Genomic DNA, 22,381 nt, shown 5'->3' with positions numbered 1-22,381 from the left:
CAAGCCTAGGGTTTAAGTTATTCCTATCCTAAATAGTTGATTCGCTAAGAAACCCTACATAGAAATTAATTAATTACACATCCACGCCCTGAGAATTTGCAAATTTTACAATTGATTTTCTTGAAAATTTTGATTTAATAGATTTTAAAGACATCAACATGGATAATATTGTAAACTATCTCATTAAGGGAAGGGGCGAATGGAAACATCAACTTGATACTGGTTCCCCAACAACATTTAACCAAGTAATTATGTTCCTCATTGAAAAGATATGGATACAATTCATATGTACCAAAATATCTCATTCAATGAATGTTTTTAATGTGAATACTTTTTGAGCTATTTTTCAATGAAAATATGTAGATACAATTCATATGTAACAAAGCATGAAAATATGCATCAGCTGCTAGAAGATCAAAATTTTCTCCCCACACCTTGTGACGACCTTATGCAAAAGGGAAAGAGTTCCAATGACTGCCACTGAATCATTGATAAAGCTAACAAAGAATGTTCAAAGACTTCATGTTCACACAATTTACAAAGCTTCATCGAAAATAAATTAAAGAATAGAACCGACACCGAAAAAAAAGATAGATGTCCCTCAATCCTTAAACTGGAATAGCAAAGCAAAGGCTCAAGGTACAAACATAAATGAAATACTTGACTCAGAATGGATTATTCCTTGGATGCATGTGAGGTTGATTGGTCAGGACTATGAAAGGAGGCACAGTATGCGAGTACCATACCTTTTATCAAACAAGTATACCCTTATGCAATTTGGCACCCAATCGGAAGAAGAAAATGAGGAGGAAGATGATGATGATGATAAGGAAGATTAAGGAGAGGAATGAGAGGAAGAGATGGAGTAGGATCCCCCATGCGCTTATAACTATGAGGAGACCATCCAACCGAAAAGGGTCTTTATGATAGTTTATTCTTGTTAAACTTTGCTCATAGATCACAATTTTTTCTTGCAACTAAAGCACTTAAATCATGTTCCTTTTTAAGACTAAAACATTATGTTTGTTATTTGAATTTAGAGTTGTTACGTTATTCTCCTAATTTGGGGTTTTTGTTTATCTTTTAATTTTTTCAATGCTTGAATCTTAATTACTTAAATGAAAAAAAAAATATTAAGATGAAATCTAAGTTGAGAATTTTGAGAATGAGAAGTCCTATAACAATTCATAAAAGCTATCTTTAATGCATGCTATAACTCAATCTAGGAAGATGCCTTTTTTTTTTAGACAAGTCAGTGGAGGGATTAAAAGTGATGAGGGATAATTAGGGAATGATGAAACTAGATTTGATGTTTGTTTGGTTGGTATTCTTATTTTTTTAATTCAACATAATATAAATTTATATAAATTGTTATTAGTACATTTTAGTCTTTATGGTATTCATGTGTTCTTTCAATCATTGAGGTGTACCGGTTTTTCACCTTGGGGTGCATCGGTTCTGTTTGTGAAGAAGAAAGATGGATCGTTGAGGTTGTGCATTGATTATAGACAGCTCAACAAGGTTACAATAGAGAACAAGTATCCATTGCCTCACATTGATGATCTGTTTGACCGGTTGAAATGTGCCATTGTATTTTTAAAGATTAATCTCCATTCTAGTTATTATCAACTACGAGTGAAGCAATCAGATGTTCCAAAAATAGCTTTTAGAACTAGATACGGGCACTATGAGTTTCTTTGTATGCAGTTTGGTTTAACAAATGCACCTGCAGTGTTTATGGATCTGATGAACAGAATTTTTAGACCATATCTAGATAGGTTTATGGTGGTATTTATAGATGATATTCCGGTTTACTCTCGAGATTAAAATGAACATGTAGATCATTTGAGAATTGTATTACAAACACTGCGAGAGAAACAATTATATGCTAAATTCAGTAAAAGTGAATTTTGGCTACGAGAAGTTGGATTTGTTGGGCATATAGTATCTGCAGAAGGTATTCATGTAGATTCAAGTGGATCCGAACAAAATTTCAGCCATTGTTAATTGGAAGCCACCAAAGAACGTGTTTGAAGTTAGAAGTTTTCTGGGACTAACTGGATATTATCAGAGATTGGTTAAAGGGTTCTCGATGATAGCTTCTTCGGTGACTCATTTGTTGCAGAAAGATATGAAATTCGAGTGGTTTGATAAATGTCAGCAAACTTTTGATAGATTGAAAACCTTATTGTCAGAAGCACCTGTGTGTTAGTTTAGCCTGAATCGGGTAAGGAATTTGTAATTTACAGTGATGCATCGTTAAATGGTTTAGGCTACGTTTTGATGCAAAAAGGTAAAGTAATAGCCTATGCTTCAAGACAGCTAAAACTACATGAAAGAAATTACTCGATACATGATCTTGAATTGGCAGCAATTGTGTTTGCTTTGAAAATATGACAACATTATCTGTTTGGTGAAAAATGTCACATATTCACTGATTATAACAGTTTGAAGTATTTGATGTCATAGAAAGATTTGAATTTGAGACAACACAGGTGGCTTAAGTTATTGAAAGATTATGATTTGGTTATTGACTACCATCCGGGAAAAGCCAATGTGGTTGCAGATGCTCTAAGCAGAAAATCCATGTTTTCTTTGAGAGCAATGAATACCCAATTGTCATTATCTGATGATGGTTTAATCATAGCCGAGTTAAAAGCTAGACCGCCATTTTTGCAGCAGATTTCTGAAGCTCAGAAAGATGATAGTAAGTTACAAGCAAAACTGATACATTGTGAGTCGACTTTTGATTCAGAATTTCAGATTAGGTCTAATGATTGTTTATTATTCAAAGGCAAAATATGTATTCCAAAGAACTCGGAACTGGTACAGAAGATTTTACATGAAGCCCATAATGGTAACATGTCTATTCATCCTGATAATAATAAAATGTGTAATGATCTGAAAAAGATGTATTGGTGGTTGGGTATGAAACGGGATATTTCTGAATATGTATCTAAATTTTTGATATGTCAGCAAGTAAAAACTGAACATCAGATGCCTTCGAAATTATTACAGACAGTTACAATACCAAAATAGAAATAAGAAATAATTACCATGGACTTTGTATCGGGATTACCCCTATCTCCAAAGAAGAAAGATGTAATTTGGGTAACTGTTGATCGGTTGACAAAGTCTGCACACTTTATTCCGGTATGTATGGATTTTTTCTTGGATAGATTGGTTGACTTACATGTTTTTGATATTGTCAAATTGCATGGAGTACCTGTCTCCATTATTTCAGATAGAGATTCTCGATTTACATATCGATTCTGGAGCAAATTGCAAGAAGCTCTGGGTATACAGTTACATTTCAGCATTGCATTCCATCCCCAGACTGATGGTCAATCTGAACATGTAATACAGATTTTGGAAGATATGCTTTGGTGTTGTATTTTAGAATTTGAAGGTAGCTGGAAAAAATATCTGCCTTTAGTTGAATTTTCTTACAATAATAGTTTATCAGTCCAGTATCAAAATGGCACCGTATGAAGCTCTGTATGGTCACAAATGTAGAACTTCATTGTATTAGACAAAACTTAGTGAGAGAAAGTTACACGGATTTGACTTAATCCGTGAAACCGAAGAAAATGTAAAATTAATTTGATAAACCATAATACATAATATTTTTATCCCATGCGTGGCATATTTTTGGAAAATTTATCATAAGATTCATTGAATTTGATACTCCTAATCCTCTAATGCATGTTTTATACTTAGGTGAGCACAGGGAGGCGAAAAGAGCAAGAAACAGGCCAAAAACAGACAAAATGGGACTAATTCAGCGTGGCACACGGCCTAGGCACTACCACACAAGTGATCAACCCGCCCATGTGTGATGCACGAGTATACCACACGCTCGTGTATCATGGCCGTGTTGAGGCTAAACCAAGTCAGAATTGCACACGGCCTGAGCACCTTCACACGAGCGTGGCACACTGCCGTGTTCCTATCGAGCCTAAGTCTAATTCTACTAGGAAAAGGCCAATTTTAGGCTAATTTGGGCATTCCAAAGTCTATTTAAAGACCCTAGAAGAGGATTAAAGGGACACGGAGAGTAGAACGCAGAAAACACTCAAGGTCAGCCATCGGAATCATCCCGGAAGCAAGATCTCCTTCAAGACTGAAGATCTCTATTCAATTTCTACCAAAGTTTTTGGTTTTCTTTATGTTTTGTTGTTTTCCCAATTTTGAGATATTTCCCTCTATTGTTATAAACTACATTCTGTAAATACCTAAGGGAGATGAAACCTAAGACGAATCTTATTACTATTTGAATTATATGATAAATACTTGTTCTTATTCTTAATTGTGAATTTAACCCTTGCTTTAATATTCTAGGATATTAATTCAGGTTTTTTGATGTGCTTATTCAAAGGAGGAAAATTCCCTGTTTAAGAGTAGATCACTCATAATTAAGCGGAGTTGCATGCAATCCTAAAGATAGGACGACAAAAATCTGTCGGATTAAAGTTAAATATAATAAGGGGATCCATAGATTGAGTTAATGCGACAATAGGGGTTTTAATTAGAAAGAGATTTCGATTAATCAACCTAGAGTCAGTTGTTTTTAGTCTCGAGAGAGATATTAACATAAATCAGGGATTCCTACGGATAAAGTCAAGTGAATAAACCATCTTATTCAGAGGTAATAAGTGAAGTCTAGGTTAATTCTTCCTTGGGTATTGTCTTCTTTATCGGTTTTCCAAAAGTATTTTCCAACTTTAATCTCTGTCACAATCTTAGTTGATTAGGTAATTAGTTTTAGATTAAGAATTCTCTTAATTGTTAGGCTAGATAATAAAAAGATAGTAATTACTAGTACTCTTAGTCCTCGTGGATACGATATTTCCGATATCACCATAACTATACTACTGTTCGATAGGTGCGCTTGCCTTAGTCGAATTTTTAGTTAGTTTTACGACCATTATAATTCAGTACAGTTTGAAAGCAGCCTCTGACCGTCAGAAGTCATATGCTGATCTTAAATGAAAAGAAATAGAATTTCAGGTCAGTGACAAGGTATACTTGAAAGTATCACCTTGGAAGAAAGTTCTCCGGTTTGGCCATAAAGCAAAATTAACTCCACGGTTCATTGGGCCATATGAAATCAAAGAAAGAATTGGATCTATTACATTTAGCCTTACCATTAGAGCTTGATAGAAGTCATAATGTTTTTCATGTGTCTATGTTACGATGATATCGATCGAATCCTTCACATATTATTTCTCCGTCAGAGGTAGAGATTCAGCTTGATATGACTTACAGTGAAGAACCAATAAAAATTCTAGCACGTGAAACAAAAGAGTTAAGAAATAAAAAGGTAGCATTGGTAAAATTTCTCTAGTAAAGATATGATATAGAAGAGGCTACATGGCAACTGGAGGATACCATGAGGAAGCAATATCCCAATATCTTTACTGGTAAGATTTTCGAAGACAAAAATTTTTAAGGGGGAGAGTTGTAACAGCTCATTTTCAGTGAAATCGGAACAGTAGTTTCGGGACCACAAATTTAAGCTAGAAAGAAAATTTATTTTAATAGATTTATATGGTCTGCATTATGATAGGAATGCCATATGAAAATTCTGATAAGAAAATTTTACCGATTATGTGCTTAATTATGGAAAGGACTAAATTGCATAAAATGAAAAAGTTGAATTCTAGTAGCTAGAAGTATCAAACAGCTATGCAGTTCAAAACTTGAGGTCCTTATATGGTAATTAGACTATTAATGAAAAGTTAGTAGATATTTTTGGATGATTCATCCATGGAAATTTAGAAAAAGAGCAAGGACTAATTTGAAAATTGAATTAATTAAAAGATGATAATAGAAAATATCATCTTATTTTGATCATCTTCCCCAAAATTTGTATGGAAACACTAGAAGAGAGAAAACAAACTAATCAAGCTTAATTAGATTCGGATAACTCAAATTCAAAGCTAGATTGAGGAAAAGAGAAAGTTTCAGATTAGTAGATTTTCTTATACGAACTATTATCGAGGTAAGTTCGTGTAACTTAATTATGCATGTTAATATGTTTCAATTGAATGTTGTATATGATTTGAATATGGTATATGTTTATTTGATTTATATGAATGTTATAAATACATGAAGCGATCACATGATTGGAAATGTATTTAAAATGTTAAGTTCCATCGGAATAATGAAAATAGATTGATACACATGATTTCTCATATGTGAATGTGATTCTGCATGTGTTACAGATAGGATTTAGCTCAGACGAGTAATCCTGATATAGCCCTCTCGAGCATCCTGATGTATAGTTCCTGCGAGCATCCTGATCGGTAGTAATTTAGAATGTATTGCGCACTATCGCAGCTCTTTGTGAGCGTCCTATTACATGTTTTGATCGATTGTGATCCAGCATATAGTGCAGACACAAACGCAGCTCTATGTGAGCATCTTGATATGAACTCTTAAGAGTTTCTTGACATGGCTCGCTTGAACTCTCTGTTACATTATCCGGTGCTCCCTAATATTATCTCTTCGGAGATAACTGATAAGCTGTATGAGCTCCCTGAATAAAACTCTTATGAGTTTATTAATTAGCCCGGATAAGTGTCCTGTTACATGATGACATGGCTCATTTGAGTATCCTAATATATGGCTCGAGAGTGTGCATCTTGAGTAATTACCCTACAGGGTACCTCTGATTATGAATTGATGAATTACAAATTTGTACACCTTGAGTGTACTATTTGAGTATCCATTGATATTTCAATAATTCAATGGATAAAACTCTCGACATGAGAAAAATGATGAGATAAATAGAAATATGCCTTGAATGCTTTTGAATTATTTGATGAAGGGTTATATGATGAGTTCATCTATGCTTATTTGATGTACAAATACATTATATGACTAACTTACTTGATTGAGTATATGTGTTTAGGTAATACTTGTCAAATTGATGAAAAGCATGTTAATTGTATGCTTAACAATAATAAATGTAATTGGTAAGTTTTAATTTCTGCTATACGAACTTACTGAGCATTAAATGCTTACTAGGTTTTATTTTCTCTGTTTTATAGTCCTTGGAAGCTCGCGAAGGCTGGCGATCAGTTGGAGCATCACCACACTATCCACTAGTTTGTTGTGGTATAAATAGCAAACTCATTTTGGTATAATGGCATGTATGGGTAACTTGGCTATTGTTGGCATATAAATGTGGTTTGTAAACTAGCCATTGGAATGGCTAGTAATGATTTGTTTTGGTATATTTATGAGGTTATTTTATGACAAATACCTATGTGTTAAGTATATTAAGTATAGTTGATCAAGTTATGCTTAACATATAAATTAAACAAGGGTAAGACTATAAACATGAATGCATATGATAAAATATCATATTAGAAGTTAGAATGGGCTTGGATTTAATGCTTGAATTGATTGGTATATACTTGTAAGTTTTGGTATAGGTTATTGGCAAATCTGGGTGAGAAATAAAGCTAGGAAATGACTTTATTTTGTCCACATGGGTAGACACACGGGCGCGTGTCTTGACCGTATGTGACATACGGCCTGGCACATGAGCATTTAGTTTGGTCGTGTGTCCCCTGCATCTTAAATTTAAGAAACAAAATGCTCAGAATTGAGCACATGGGCATGTGTCTCAGCCGTGTATGCTACACGGCCCATAACACAGGCGTGTGTCTTGGCCGTCTGAAACCTATACTTAATTTTGGAAAATTAAATTAACCACACGGCCTAGCACACGAGCGTGTGGCACAAGTTAGAGAGTTACACAGGGTTGAACACAGCCTGCAGCACAGGCGTGTCCCTTGACCACACAGGCATGCGTGCCCTGCATCTAAGACAAATTTTGGAAATTTCGCGAAAAAAATTGTTGAGTTCCCGATTTAGTCTCGACTCGATTCTAATGTTTATATTGGGTCTCGAAGGTCCATTCAAGGGACAATATGATTAGTTTTAGATATGAATATCAATTGACATGAATTATGTGAAATTATTCTATAAACTCTAGTAATGCTTTGTAACCCTGTACCAGCGACGGATACAGTTTAGAGGTGTTACAATTTGATTCGAAAAAATCAAAAAAAATAAAAATTTGAATTACATGTTAATTGAATCGAGTTATTCGAGTCAACTTGAATAGGTAACTCGAGTTTTGAATTCGAATCGAAATGAATTTTACAATTCGAATAACTCAACTAATTCGAATAGAAGATTGGAGTAAGTACAGTCCTTGCCAATTTTAAAAATGAGCAAATTGATCTCTGAATAACGAACAATAGCAACAATTAATAGAATTTTGGCAACCAAAAGTTATGCTGATAACCTTTTAGACAAACACAAGAAAATACACAAGTCCCTCGACAAAACAACAACAAAATTAACGAAAGGAAATAAAAGAAAAAGACAAACAGAGGAGAAGGAGAAAATGATAGGAAAGACGAGAAAGAAAAGAATAAAAGAAAGAAGACGGAACGGGGGGGACCAATTTAGTTCATTTTAAAAATAATCAAATTTTACAGAATAGCACAGAAATTATACTTTCACATTGATTACACAAAAACTCGAACTTCGGATCTCAATATACAATTAAGGCTCTAAACCACTAAAGCATATACTTAGTCATTAATAGAATTTAGCAAGCAAAGGTTCAATTTTTAGGGTGTTACAGGAATCCTTACGGAGAATTAAAGTTCCATTCAAGATAATTTTATCCTTTGGAAACTATGCAATTAACTTTTTTCCATTAAAGTTTAGCTTCGGAAGAGAGGTATGTCAATTGAAGACACTTGTTTGATTTGCAGATTACATACTAACTTTTTGGATCAATTGTTTCGCACCTGTACCTCTTCTTGAGTTGGGGGTTGTAAAAGAGACAGTGGTCTTCGCAAGCATTTCTATTTTGACTAAAAAATAAACTCGATTTTTTATTTATCAAGTCGAGCTTGAGCTCGAGCAACTTAAGCTATCAATCGAGCCAAATTTGAGTTTAGTAATCTTGACTTGGACGGCTCACGAGCCTTATCAAGCTTTTCATATTTTTACATAATTAAATTATGATATTAGCCTTAATATATATTGTTATACCTAAGCTTAATCATTGGGCTGAGCTTGAGCTTGAGCAGAAAAATTGGTAAACGAGTTTAATCAAACTCAAGCTCAAACTCAATTATATCTAGAGCAAAGCTCGAGCTTAAACATATATGCTCGATTAAGCTTGAGTTGAGTATCGAGCTCGAAATTTCAAGTTGAGCTCAAGCTCAAGCTTGACAATATTCAAGCTCGGCTTCGCTCGATTACAACTCTAGCTTGGGTTGTTTGGATTGATTGCTTAGCTGCAAATATACTGGAAGCTTATAATAAACAATTCGACCAACATATATTACGTCAACATGGATATGTAGATCAACCCAATGCTTCCATCTTGATAATTGCACTATTCCAAGTTGATGAATGTTAGCATTAGGGATTGTACATAATTGGTGATCTGATCTTTTTCGTGGTGCAAAATTAGCAGAAGATAAATGATTACAACATCTCTTTTCAACCAACAATTGGCTCACCCTTTACACAATTTGGCTATTCAGATAGCAAAAATAGTTGCCATACTTAGTCTAGGTGGCTTACTTATCATCTCTCTTCTATTTTTGTCATAACATTAAAATATTTACCAAATTTATAAGAAAAATATATAGCATATTATTACAATTCTTAGTTAACAATTTACACTACTTAAATACTAAACACTCTAACATGGTAATTATATAACTAGTACATACCATTTATGTATTACAATGTTATTTTTTTGCCTTTTTTAATTTTCCAAAATAACTTTTTTTTTCAAAAATTAAGTTTCTTTTTTCAAAAAATAAGTTTTTTTATTTTTTTTATACTTTATTACCATTAATAACTAAAAATTGCCATGGTGTACATGCATGTATGGTATGTGTGAACACTTGCCTTTTATATACCTATGTATGAGTTATTTTTATCTGGCATTACCATTTATGGATTAATACACAAAATATTTATGATTCTTTTTAAAATATGGATAAAATATGCTATTAGTCCCTGTACTTCTATCGAATTTAAGATTTAGCCCTCATACTTTAAAAGCTAAAAATTCAATCATTTTACTTTTTCAATTTAAAAATCTTAGTCCCATTATTATCATGGTTGGTGGTTTCCTTTGAAATTTATCAACTTAACATGACTATTTTTCGTCAATCATATAACACTTTATATGAGGACAGCTTAATAACTTGTTAAATTGACAAATTTTGAAGGAAAATACTTACGATTTTAATTATTGAACTGATTTTTTAAATAAAAAGTTGGAGGACTTAACTTTTTACTATAAGTACACAGACTAAGTCTCAGATTTTGTTTGTACAAGGACTAGCACCATATCTTTTATATTATGTTATTTGTATAAATACATGATGAAAGTCATTTTTATCGTTTTATAACTAACCGAATTATTCGATATTATAAGATTCGTATAAATATGTAATATTTTTTGTTGTAATATTTATGACGTCACTTTATGACTAAATAAAATATAATCTACATGAAAAATTAATCATGGAAAAATAAAAAAATTAAAACCTAACCCATGCAATTGAATTCTTTGTAATGCATTACAATGATATCTTTTATATACTAAAATTATTGGCTATTACTTTCATTTAATTTGATAACATTTTCACTCCCTTCACCTCTATATAAAGCATCTAATTTCTGTTTGGGAAAGAAATACATAAGAAAAAGAAAAAGAAAAAGCCATTCCAATATCCCCCCTGCTTTAAGAGCCATGACGAGGAAGAAGGTTAAGCTTGCTTATATCACCGATGATTCAGCAAGGAAAGCCACCTACAAGAAAAGAACGAAGGGTTTGATGAAAAAACTGAGTGAGTTGAGCACCCTTTGTGATATTGATGCTTGTTCTATCATGTACAGTCCTTATGAGTCCCAACCTGAGGTTTGGCCTTCCCTCATGGGAGTCCAACAGGTGCTTTCCAAGCTCGAGACGATCCCCGAGATGGAGAAAAGCAAGAATGTGTTGAACCAAGAGAGTTTCCTCTCCCAAAAGACCACCAAAGCAGCTGAGCAACTAAAGAAGCATTGCAAGGAAAACTGGGAAAAGGAGATGACCCATGTCATGTTCAATACGATTTGCGGCAAAGGGGTCGTCCATGGTTTGAACTTTGAGGCCTTGAGTGAAATCAACTTGTTGCTCGATAAAAAAATGAATGATATTGACAAGAGGATTGATGAACTTTCTAAAACACCCCTTAATCCTCAAAGGGTGTCATCATCATCATCCTCGTCCCTGGTTGCACTACCACCGATGATGATGGTAACACCCGAAGTGATGCTGAGGACAGGTACGGAGGATATTGTGCAAGCAGATGTGAACGAAATGGATCCAATGCAGAGGCATCAATGGATCATGGAACTGATGAGCAACAACAACAACAACCCACAAACTCATGTGGGAGGCGATGGGATGACGTTCCAATTTGGTGAAAACATCAACCCCAACAATGGCCTTTAGTCAAATGTTGTTTTCCCTTGGGGAAAATGAGAGTTCATTCAATTTATCTATTTGCTTCTATTATGGCATTTGATCAAAAGGTATTTTATCATTTTATGTTAGGATGGTGTTGGGTTTGTTGAACTTTGCTCACAGATCACAATTTTTTCCTTTCAACTAAAACATCATTTTACTTTGTAAGATTAAAAAACTATGTTTATTATTTGAATTTAGAGTTGTTATGTTATTCTCATAATTTGGAATTTTTTATTTTATCTTTTAAATTTTTCTATGCTTCAATCTTAAGTTAGATTAGATCTTATTTGATAATTTTAAGAATAAGAGTTCCGATAAAAATATATGGAAGCTATCTTGAATGCATGCTATAAAGTTATTTTGGGTGTCCTTAGAAAGATGTAAATCTACTTTTAAAAAATTAAAATATTTCATTCCTTTTCCTGATTGAGTACTTGCATACTAAGATTTCAAAACCCTTTCCTATATATTTTGAAATGACTTTGAGGCTTCAACAAATAATAAATATATTTCTTTCTTTACTTTATATCTGTGCTGCAAACCTAAAGGTATTCCCTTGTCACTTTTTATTATCCTAAGATAATGATTCAATTCTAGGATTTACTTCTACAAATAATAAATAAATATCCTTCAACGGATACGTTCCAGGCATACCTTTGCATAAAGAAGAAAATCCATCTCAGACAATATTTTTCTTAACAAGTTCAACTTCTTTAAGGAGAACATAAAATAATGTTTGTACTTTTGAATTTACTTCTATGAATAATAAATACATATCATTTACCACATATGTTTCAAGCTTACCTATGAACATATGACAACACCATCTCACACGAAGTCTCTCTTAACAAGTTCAACCTTTCTAAGGAGGCAATCATTGCAAATTTTCCAAAAAAAATAGAATAGTTTTAAAAGATAATGTACGCTTCTAGTGAACCTCCAACGATCCTTTAATGTATGTTTGCATATCTCCCTTATTATGTTGATATTTCCAAAGAAAAAATGAGCTTCTTTAACCAAGATTTTTCCCCTAAGGTCATCAATCCAAACAATCCGGTCCTTCCCCCTAAAAATAGAAATAGATTTACCCAGAAGATCCTTAATACCTACTATGTTCAATTGCTTCCCAACTTTGTTTAGGTCCTATCTACTTCAATTAACCTTGCACAGTTTTTCGATCCAGTAAAAAAAGTTTGGTGTTCTCTTTGTGTCAAGACAGATGCTTTCTTGAAGAGACATTAACCAACATTTATTTTTCCCCACAATTTGGATATCTTTCCCTTTTTTACAAATATCCCTCCTGGTCAATAACCCTTTTCTAAATCCATGTGTCATAAGGTTATGCTTCAAGCTTGTTTGCAAATTTCAATTAATTATCAAGCAAGCTTAAATTAAATAATTTTAAATTTTATTTCAAAACTAATAAATAAATTTCCTTCTTTCCCTTGGATCAGTGTTACACCCGCAAAGGTATATTAATTTTTAGGATCCAAAGAAAGTGACTCGACTTTTGCATTTATATATAAAAATAATAAATATATTTCGTTCGTTGCATACGTTTCAATCTTGCCTTTGCACATAAAACAACAAGCCATCTAGGACAATGTTTCTTTTAATAAGTTTAACTTTTGAAAAGAGGCAATCATTACAAATTTTCCACAACAACAAGACGAGGATAAAAGGTAAATTGAGTTTAAGGAACCTTTCATGATGTACTAGTGTCCAATTGCACATTTCTCCTATTATGTTTGTAACAACCTAATTTCTAATAGTGTCAAAAAATATGGTGTCAGGACCTCGTTTCCATAAAATAATGAATTTGTAAATATTAAATAGAGATATTTACGGAGTTATTATATAGATATATTGAAATTTGGTTAAGAAATTTAGCCAAAAATATGGTTAATTAAGACATAAGGATTAAATTATAAAAATTTAATCACTATAGGTTTTTAATTAGGCAAATGCTTGGGAGTTAGATAGCAATTGTCCAAAGGAATAAAATGGCTAATAGACCAATTTTAAATATACAATAATGGGATGTGATGTTAAATGTCATTGGATTAAGTTAATTAAAGCTTAATGCTTAATTAATCATGATTAAGTAAATTAATTAAGTTTAATTATAAATTAATCGTGCTATATAAGTGAAAGTAAGTAAAGAAAGCCATCATCTTTTCCATTTCATGACCTTACACCATAGCCAAGAGAAAAAAGAAAAGAAAGCTTTGAAACCTAATTGATATTCGTCCACTTATTTCAATTAACATCGATATGGAATCATCAAGAGGGAAAGGAAAAGCAAAGCTGTCAATGAGTGATGCGAGACCGTGATTTGTACCCTTATTATTTGAGGTTGATTTAATTGTTTGCATATACTCGTTAATTGAAAATTTGAATATTAAAGTGAGTATATAATGATCGTATGGATTGTAAAATGTGAAAACAATAAAAGTCATCATTTTTGAGCCATCCAGAATGGTAGAATATTGAAATAGTGCAAACCATCATTTCCAAGCCATCCAAGATGGTAAAATATTGAATAGTGTAAACCATCATTGTCGGGCTACCCGGGATGGTAAAATGTGTATATGGTAAAAGTCATCGTTGTCGGTCAACCCGGGATGACAAGAGTAGAATAAGAGTTATGGAACAATGATATGTGTGGTTCATGATAGATAAGGCAAGCAAACTATCATGTAAACCAGTTGAAAACGAGTCTTGAAGACTGAAACATATATGAATGAGTCAATAGACTCCAGAAATAGATTTGAATGATAAGTTAAATGGTTTATTGATGTTGATTGAATATGGAATAAAATGACATAATGTCAAGGATACAAATGTCTGATTCATGAATGGCATTAAATGATTGGATGGCTTTAAGATAGATATTTGGCAAAGGACATGAATTGGTTTAACAATTTTTTATTTGTATGCTCACATGTGTATGTTAATAGAATTGCTTGACATTATAGGATATGATTGGATAGTCATTGATACTATATGCTTTGTGAAAAATTACTAATGCTTATGTTATATTATCTTGAATAATGAAAGTATCACTGAACTTTATTTCTTAGCGTTCGGTTTGTTTATTCCTTGTAGAGATATAGGTAATTCTCAAAGCCCAATAGGTGAATCTAACATCAAGATCGTAGCATTCAACTCAGGAAATTTTGTAAAGTTCCCTTTCATTTTGTCAAATGGCATGTACCTAAGACTATCTAACTTAATTATTAACTCTAAGCTTAATTATTGAGTTGAGCTCAAGCTTGAGTACAAAAATTCTTAAACATTTTAAACGAGCTTGATCCACTCGATTATATCTCCAACCAAGCTAAAATTTAAAAATAGATGTTCGATCGAGCTTAAGCCAAGTATTGAGCTCCAAATTCTGAGTAACGCTTAAGCTTGAGTTTAACAGTATTCGAGCTCAGCTTGGCTTGATTACACCTCTAGCTTGGTTTGTTTGGATTGATTGCAACTTATCTTACAGATCCAATAACAAATTAAGGTATAAGAATTATAGAGTATAGAAAGACTATTGTGGAAACATTGAAATAATAGTTTTTAAGGGTGAAGAGACTAATCCTATACATGTCGTTCATCATGAGCATCATTTAGCTACAAATATAGTGGAAGCTTATAATAAACAATTCAACCAACATACGTCAACATGGATATGTGGATCAACATACGCTTTCATTGTAATACCCCAAAAATTTTTACAGTAAGATATTATCTTTGATATAGAAAAATAAGGAAATAAAGTGACAAAAAGAGAAATTTTGAGTTATGACAACATTGAGAAGTAAATTATGATATCTTGATTCAAGAAAAGACTAAATCGTAAAAGTGAGAAAAGTTTTGTGGCCCAAGAGTAAATACTCAAAATTTGAGGGATTAAAGTGTAAATATGAAAAAGTGGAAGGACTAATAGTGCAAATATTTTAAGGATGGAATGATCTAGAAACTAAGGAAAATTGATGAATTAGGACCACATTGAATAGGTGAAGAATGATGAGGGACTAAATTACAATTTTACCAAATTAAGTGATGACTCAAGAATGGAATTTTAAAAGATCACAAAGGGTAAAATGGTCAATTGGAAGAGAGAGAATTCTAGAAGGCAATAATGATGCTAGAGACATTTTGATATTTTATAATTATTTAATTAGATAAATATTATTTTATTAATATTTTAATAAGATATTTTATTATTATTTTATTAGTATATAAAGAAAGAAAGGTGAGGAATTCTCATCCATCTTTCCCATGCAAAACCAACGTGAGAGGAAAAAGAAGAAATGAAGTTTTCATTTCTTTACAATTTGGTCCTTCTACCAAAAATTTACCATTTTTACCAAAAAATCAAAAGAATTTCCATAGCTACCAAGAGAGAAAAATGTTAAGGAGACAATGAGAAGTTAGAATATCAAGTTGGATTCAAGAAATGGAAGTTGAAGGAGAGAGAAAATCAAGATGAAGATTGAAATCAATAGAATAAGGTAAGAACATCATCATTTCAATATATTTTTAAGTTTGATATTATTGAAAAAGCATGTGATTGATGTTAATGTAAAGTTTCCTTACATATGGTCCTATGTTCTTGATATGTTAGTGAAGAGAAAATAAGAGAAAGTGATGAGAAATAGTGTAGAGAAAGAAATAAGGGTGTTATAAACATGGTAAATAAGCATCTTGCACTAAAATAATTTTGGACAGCAGCAGTAGGCTAACTTTTAAAAATCACCATAAATTGTGGAAGTCGAATTTGAGGATGAAAAAAAAATATAATTAAAGCTTATTGAGTCTAGTTTCTTATAGAAGAAACGGCGTAAGCAATGAAATTGTGAATTATGAGAAATAATAAATTTTGTGAGACAAGGTCAGAGTGACTTCGGGTTCCCCTGATCTAACTTTGGAAAATCATAAAAAAATGGATAAAAATAATTAAGAGCTTAAATTTATATGTTTAAAATCTTTAATGAGTCTATTTTCAAAATAAATAAACGGGAACATCATTTGAATCCTGTACCAGGAGATAATTAATTTTTAGTAAAGAAGGGTCGGAACTATCAGACAGCAGAACAGGGGTGATTTTAAAGAATAAACTATACTTATTGGCTGAATCAAAAATTCTGAAATTTTATTGTAAGAAGATATGTGAGTCTAGTTTTAGGTAAAATTAGCGGATCCAAATTTGGAGTTCTGTATCTCAAGATAAAAATAATTTAGTGACTATAACATGGATGGACAACTTTGAATAAATTTATAAGTAAATAGTGAAATCATAAATAATGTTACTTATAAGAATGATATATACATTAAGGAAATGGAATAGAGAGGAGGAGGAGGAAAATAAATATAAAAATAAATATATGAATTTTCAGCTAGCAAAGGTTTTGTTTGGTTTTTCACTCAGGAAGAAAAATAGAACCAAGTTATCCGGATGAAATATGAAGCTCTTGTTGAAGCTACAGCAACAAAATAATAATTCCGGATGAAGTATGAAGTAAGTTTGAAATTCAAGGACTTGAGAGTTGCAACCAAACGAATAGAAGCAAAAGGGATGAAAAATTGAGAGAAGTATTTCATCCGGGTAACATACATACTGCTGTTTGTTGCCCCCTTTAACAGGTTTACATTCAAAATGGATAATTTGTATGTTTTAGACTCAAGGACTAAATTGAATAAAAAAATTTGTAGGAAAAATTTTGTAAAAATGTCAAAATGACCAAAATGAAGGAAATGGATTGTTTTATTGATTAAATTAATAAATTGAATGAAATTATTAATTTGGATTAAGATTGGGTGAAAATCAGGGAAAAATGAAAAATTTACCAAAATGCCCCTGAATATTGATATTTCTGCAATTTCGCCAGGTAAGTTCGTGTAACTTGAATTATATTCTTAAATGCTTGAAATGTATGTTATTGATGTGAATATGATTTGAATGTTCATTGTATGAAAATTGATGAAACATTGATATATTTGATAAAAAGGGGAAGAAATCCCGGTTTAATGAAAGGAAAATTCGATGGATCTCTAAAAAAGAATTGACGGTAAAAAGGATCTAGTCGGACGGGTGATCCTATTCTGATATAGCCCTCCTGAAGAATATGTGGAAAATGGATTTAGCCCGGACGGGTAATCCGAATTAGGGTCTGAATTTAGCCTGGACTGGTAATCCCGACAATACTCTATGAGTTTATATTACAGGGGATTTAGCCTAGACTAGTAATCCCGCTGTAAGGATGAGGTTCGCGGAAGTGTGTTTTCTGAAATGAAATGTGTAAGACCATGGTTGAAAGATACCATGGCAACATGATATGAAATGTGTAAAACCATGGTTAAAAGATACCATGGCAACGTGACATGAAAAGAATAAGACCATGGTTGAAAGATACCATGGCAACATGACAGAAAATGAGTAAGACCATAGTTGAAAGACACTATAGCATCATGTCGAAGATAAATTGTAACGACCCGAATTTTACCGTTACCGAAAAAGTGTATTTTCGAGTCTCCGTTTCTAAAAAATGGATTCGTAAATATTTATTAAAAATATTTACGAAGTCAATTGAGTGGTTAATTAGACTTTAATTAAGTAAAATTAGCTTAATTAAGAGTAATTAGTGGAAAGGATTAAATTGAATTAAGTGTGAAAGTTTAATTATAAATTAAAGAAAAGTTAAAGGGACCAAATAGGTAAATATACCAAGTCCCATAAATGAGGCGGCAAATGTGGATAAAAATCTTAGATTTTTTTTCATGAATGTATTATTTAATAAGACTATATATTTATTTTATTATATTGTAATTTATATTAATGATATTATAATATTATTTTAACAATTGTATGGTAATTATAAATACATGTGTAATAAATTAAATACATACACTTGTAATACAACTAAATAATTACTTAAAATATAAGAAATTATTATTATATGATATTATTATTATATTATAGTATATTATATTATATATTATATTATATAAATAAGTAAAGAAACATAAGAAACAGAATGAAAGCAAATGAAACAGAGAAGAACAGGGGAGAAAGAAAAGAAAGAAAGAAAGAAAGGGAGAAAAGGGAAAATCAATGTTTTGAAGCTTTAAACTTTAATTGGTAAGTCAATTTAGCCCTTTTTACTTAATTTTGATGTTTTAGAAGCTTTGGAACAAGATTTTGATGAAATTAAAGAAAAGTTAAAGGGACCAAATAGGTAAATATACCAAGTCCCATAAATGAGGCGGCAAATGTGGATAAAAATCTTAGATTTTTTTTCATGAATGTATTATTTAATAAGACTATATATTTATTTTATTATATTGTAATTTATATTAATGATATTATAATATTATTTTAACAATTGTATGGTAATTATAAATACATGTGTAATAAATTAAATACATACACTTGTAATACAACTAAATAATTACTTAAAATATAAGAAATTATTATTATATGATATTATTATTATATTATAGTATATTATATTATATATTATATTATATAAATAAGTAAAGAAACATAAGAAACAGAATGAAAGCAAATGAAACAGAGAAGAACAGGGGAGAAAGAAAAGAAAGAAAGAAAGAAAGGGAGAAAAGGGAAAATCAATGTTTTGAAGCTTTAAACTTTAATTGGTAAGTCAATTTAGCCCTTTTTACTTAATTTTGATGTTTTAGAAGCTTTGGAACAAGATTTTGATGAAATTAAGTTGATATTTTAAAAGTTATTAGATTTCTAGATATTGTCCATGTTAAATAAAATGATGGATTAAGGGCTAAATTGATAGAAATTCAAGTTAGAAATGATATAAGGATTGAATTGTAAAGTGATTCATAAGTTTTATGCTTTAAGGACTAAATTGAAAGAATTTTGAAATTATAGTTTTATGATGAAAAATAGATAATTATGTCCAAGTTTGGTTAAAAATTGAGTAGAAATAAAGTATGAATTAAGATAGAAAAGTAAGTGAATTTAGTTAGAATTAAATTGAAATTAAAGTAAATCAATATTTTGTACTAAGACTATTTTGGACAGCAGCAGTAGTTTAAGTTTGAAAAATCACCAAAAATTGAAGAAAAATAATTAGAGGTTTAAAGTTATATGTTTAGAATTCCTAATGAGTCTATTTTCAGGAGAAATCAACGGGAATATTATCCGAGTTTTGCACTGTGAGATAATTAATTTTTAGTGAAGAAGGGACGAAACTGTCAGACAGCAGAATAGGGGTGAATTTAAAGAATAAACTGTACTTAATGGCTAAACCAAAAATTCTGAAAATTTTATTGTAAGAAGATTTGTGAGTCTAGTTTCAGGAAAAATTAGTGGATCTTAATTTAGAATTCTGTAACTCAAGATATGAATTAGTAATGTATTAATGATTATGAATTGTATTAATTTCGTAGTCAATGTGGTACCAGAAATCTCGGCTAAGAAAGGACAAGACAAAGCCAACGGGAGTTAGCTCGAAAATTACGGTTTGTATTTCTATAATCCGAACTTAGTTATTATTTGTTATATTTATATACATATGGCAATTGTTAGTGTTAGAATTATGATGTTTTACAATTGGAATGGATTGATTTTGGTATGCGATGAATTTATTGAATTTATATTGATTGAAATTATTTTGATTGAATTTATATTGATTGAATTATATAATATATATGACTTATGTAGAAATTTGAATATTGAATGAATGTTATATTGAAATATATATTGATTGGAAATATGAGAAAATTGATATGAATATATGAGATTGTGATATTTGAATATTTGGTATTGAAAAGTGAATTGAATTGTATTGAATTATGAATTAATGTGCATAATTGAAATATATTTGTTGAATTGAATGAAATTGTATGAATTGTGAAAATGGGTAAATATGTGTAATTATCGGAAGGAGATATTGATGAAAGAATTATTAAATTGAGAAAGTGAATGAAACACCCTATTAACTAGTCAGGCTGAGTCGGATATAATTGGCATGCCATAGGATCTGGAAGTGTACGGGATTTGCCGGCTTTATCGATCAGGCACTTTATGTGTCATATTTCAGGCACCTCGTGTGTCGTATCAGGCACCTCGTGTGTCGTTTTAGGCACTTTATGTGTCGTATACTGATCAGGTACTATGTACCGTTTTAGGCACAATGTGCCGTACTGGTGTGTTTGGGTTGGAATCCGTGTATCCGTCAAAGTCCGAGTTTGTTAATAGGGGTAAATAAGTGAAAGATAAATCGAATAAATTTGATTGATCAAGCTATTGAAATGAAACGAGAAATTGAATTGAGAATTGAAAATTTAGATATGAAATTGAAAATATGAACCAAAGGTTCATGAAATGATTGGAGTTCGAATTGATGATATATGATGCCACTTGATGGATTGAAATGTGATTTGAGATATATGAATCGTATGTATATACTGAAAGCTATCAGGGATAGTAAGTTGATATGATATAAATGAAATTGACTGTTGTTGAAATGAATTAAAATGGAATATGATTGATAAGTGTATAGTTGAATATAGTTTAATGATATTGAATTGTGAGTAAATTAAGGAAAGCTATACCGAGTAGTAAGTGAAAGAATGGAGTAAATAATAATGGATTTAGTTAAGAATTGAACAATTATGTTATTGTGCTTATTATATTATTTGTATAAAATTTATATGGTAAGTAGTTGAAATTTATCTATGAATAAATAATTGCATAATTGTAATTGTTATTATGATCTTAAGTATTTGTTATATTATTAAATGTTCGGATTTTAGAAATACCACTGAGTATACCATACTCAGCGTACGGTTTGTTTCCGTGCGCAGGTTAAGTAAAGATAGTACGTTGAATCAGCATCCCAGGACGATCCCAAATTCATTAAGTAAAGTATGTTGAGTATTGATAGTGGCATGTACCCAGGATGTTTAATGAGAGTCATTTAGGTTGTAGAAGTATTGATGAAATGAGTAAATTATGGTTGGCAACGATATGTAGTATGAATTTTGAAATTTACTGTTCATATTGGACCGCGAGGACCCATTAAAGGGATGACATCTTAAAACTAGGATGTGTGTGAATATTTATTTTAATTAATGACCGAAATTGGACTGTACTGACTGGTAAGGTAATGTCTCGTAACCCTGTTCCGGTAACGGTATAGGGTTAGGGGACGTTACATAAATAAGACTGTGGATGGGAGATGCTATGACATCAGTTGAACAATTGATATTCAGGTAATATGTATCTGATGATGAATGGTTATATATGTACAAAATAGTTGTATGAAATAATTAAGAAGATAGATAAATGAAATAAGTGTAGGTACATGGAATTTAATTTATGTTAAGTTTAATATGAACTATTACCGAAATAAATATACATAAGATATAAGGAAATGATGGTGCATGAAATATTGATATAACGAAATGAATGATATATGCTTATCAAAAAACGGTAAGAGAATAATATGTTTCGTGACATGTACATATATGATTATCTTTGATATGTTGATACAAGGAAACTATGTAAGTTGAGACTATTATTAAACTCAAGTGTGATATGTCGAGAAAATAGGTATATCAATATTAAAATTATATGAAATATGTACAAGTATACTAACAATGTTGATGTTTGATACTTAGACAAGTGCCAAGCTATTGATTGAACGGTAATATGTTTATTTGTATGATGCATTGAATTGGTAAGTATTTAATTGAAATTTTTGTTAAATGGTATGTAAATCTTGTTAATGCTTCGAAACCCTGTTCCGACAACGAATACGGGTTAGGGGT

The 22,381-nt window shown here is 31.3% G+C and overlaps 1 protein-coding gene across 1 annotated transcript; it reads left to right on the top strand.

Moving 5' to 3' along the window:
• Window positions 1-10,810: 10,810 nt before the first annotated feature.
• On the top strand, window positions 10,811-11,554 carry LOC107940113 (agamous-like MADS-box protein AGL80). Its single transcript, XM_016873540.2, has one exon. The coding sequence runs from the start codon at window positions 10,811-10,813 to the stop codon at window positions 11,552-11,554; it is 744 nt and encodes a 247-aa protein (XP_016729029.1).
• Window positions 11,555-22,381: the final 10,827 nt, after the last annotated feature.

This window comes from Gossypium hirsutum, chromosome A08 (assembly GCF_007990345.1).
Source record: "Gossypium hirsutum isolate 1008001.06 chromosome A08, Gossypium_hirsutum_v2.1, whole genome shotgun sequence".
NCBI lineage: Eukaryota > Viridiplantae > Streptophyta > Magnoliopsida > Malvales > Malvaceae > Gossypium > Gossypium hirsutum.
The sequence above is the reverse complement of the archived record's forward strand: the minus strand, read 5'-3'. Positions and strand labels throughout refer to the sequence as shown.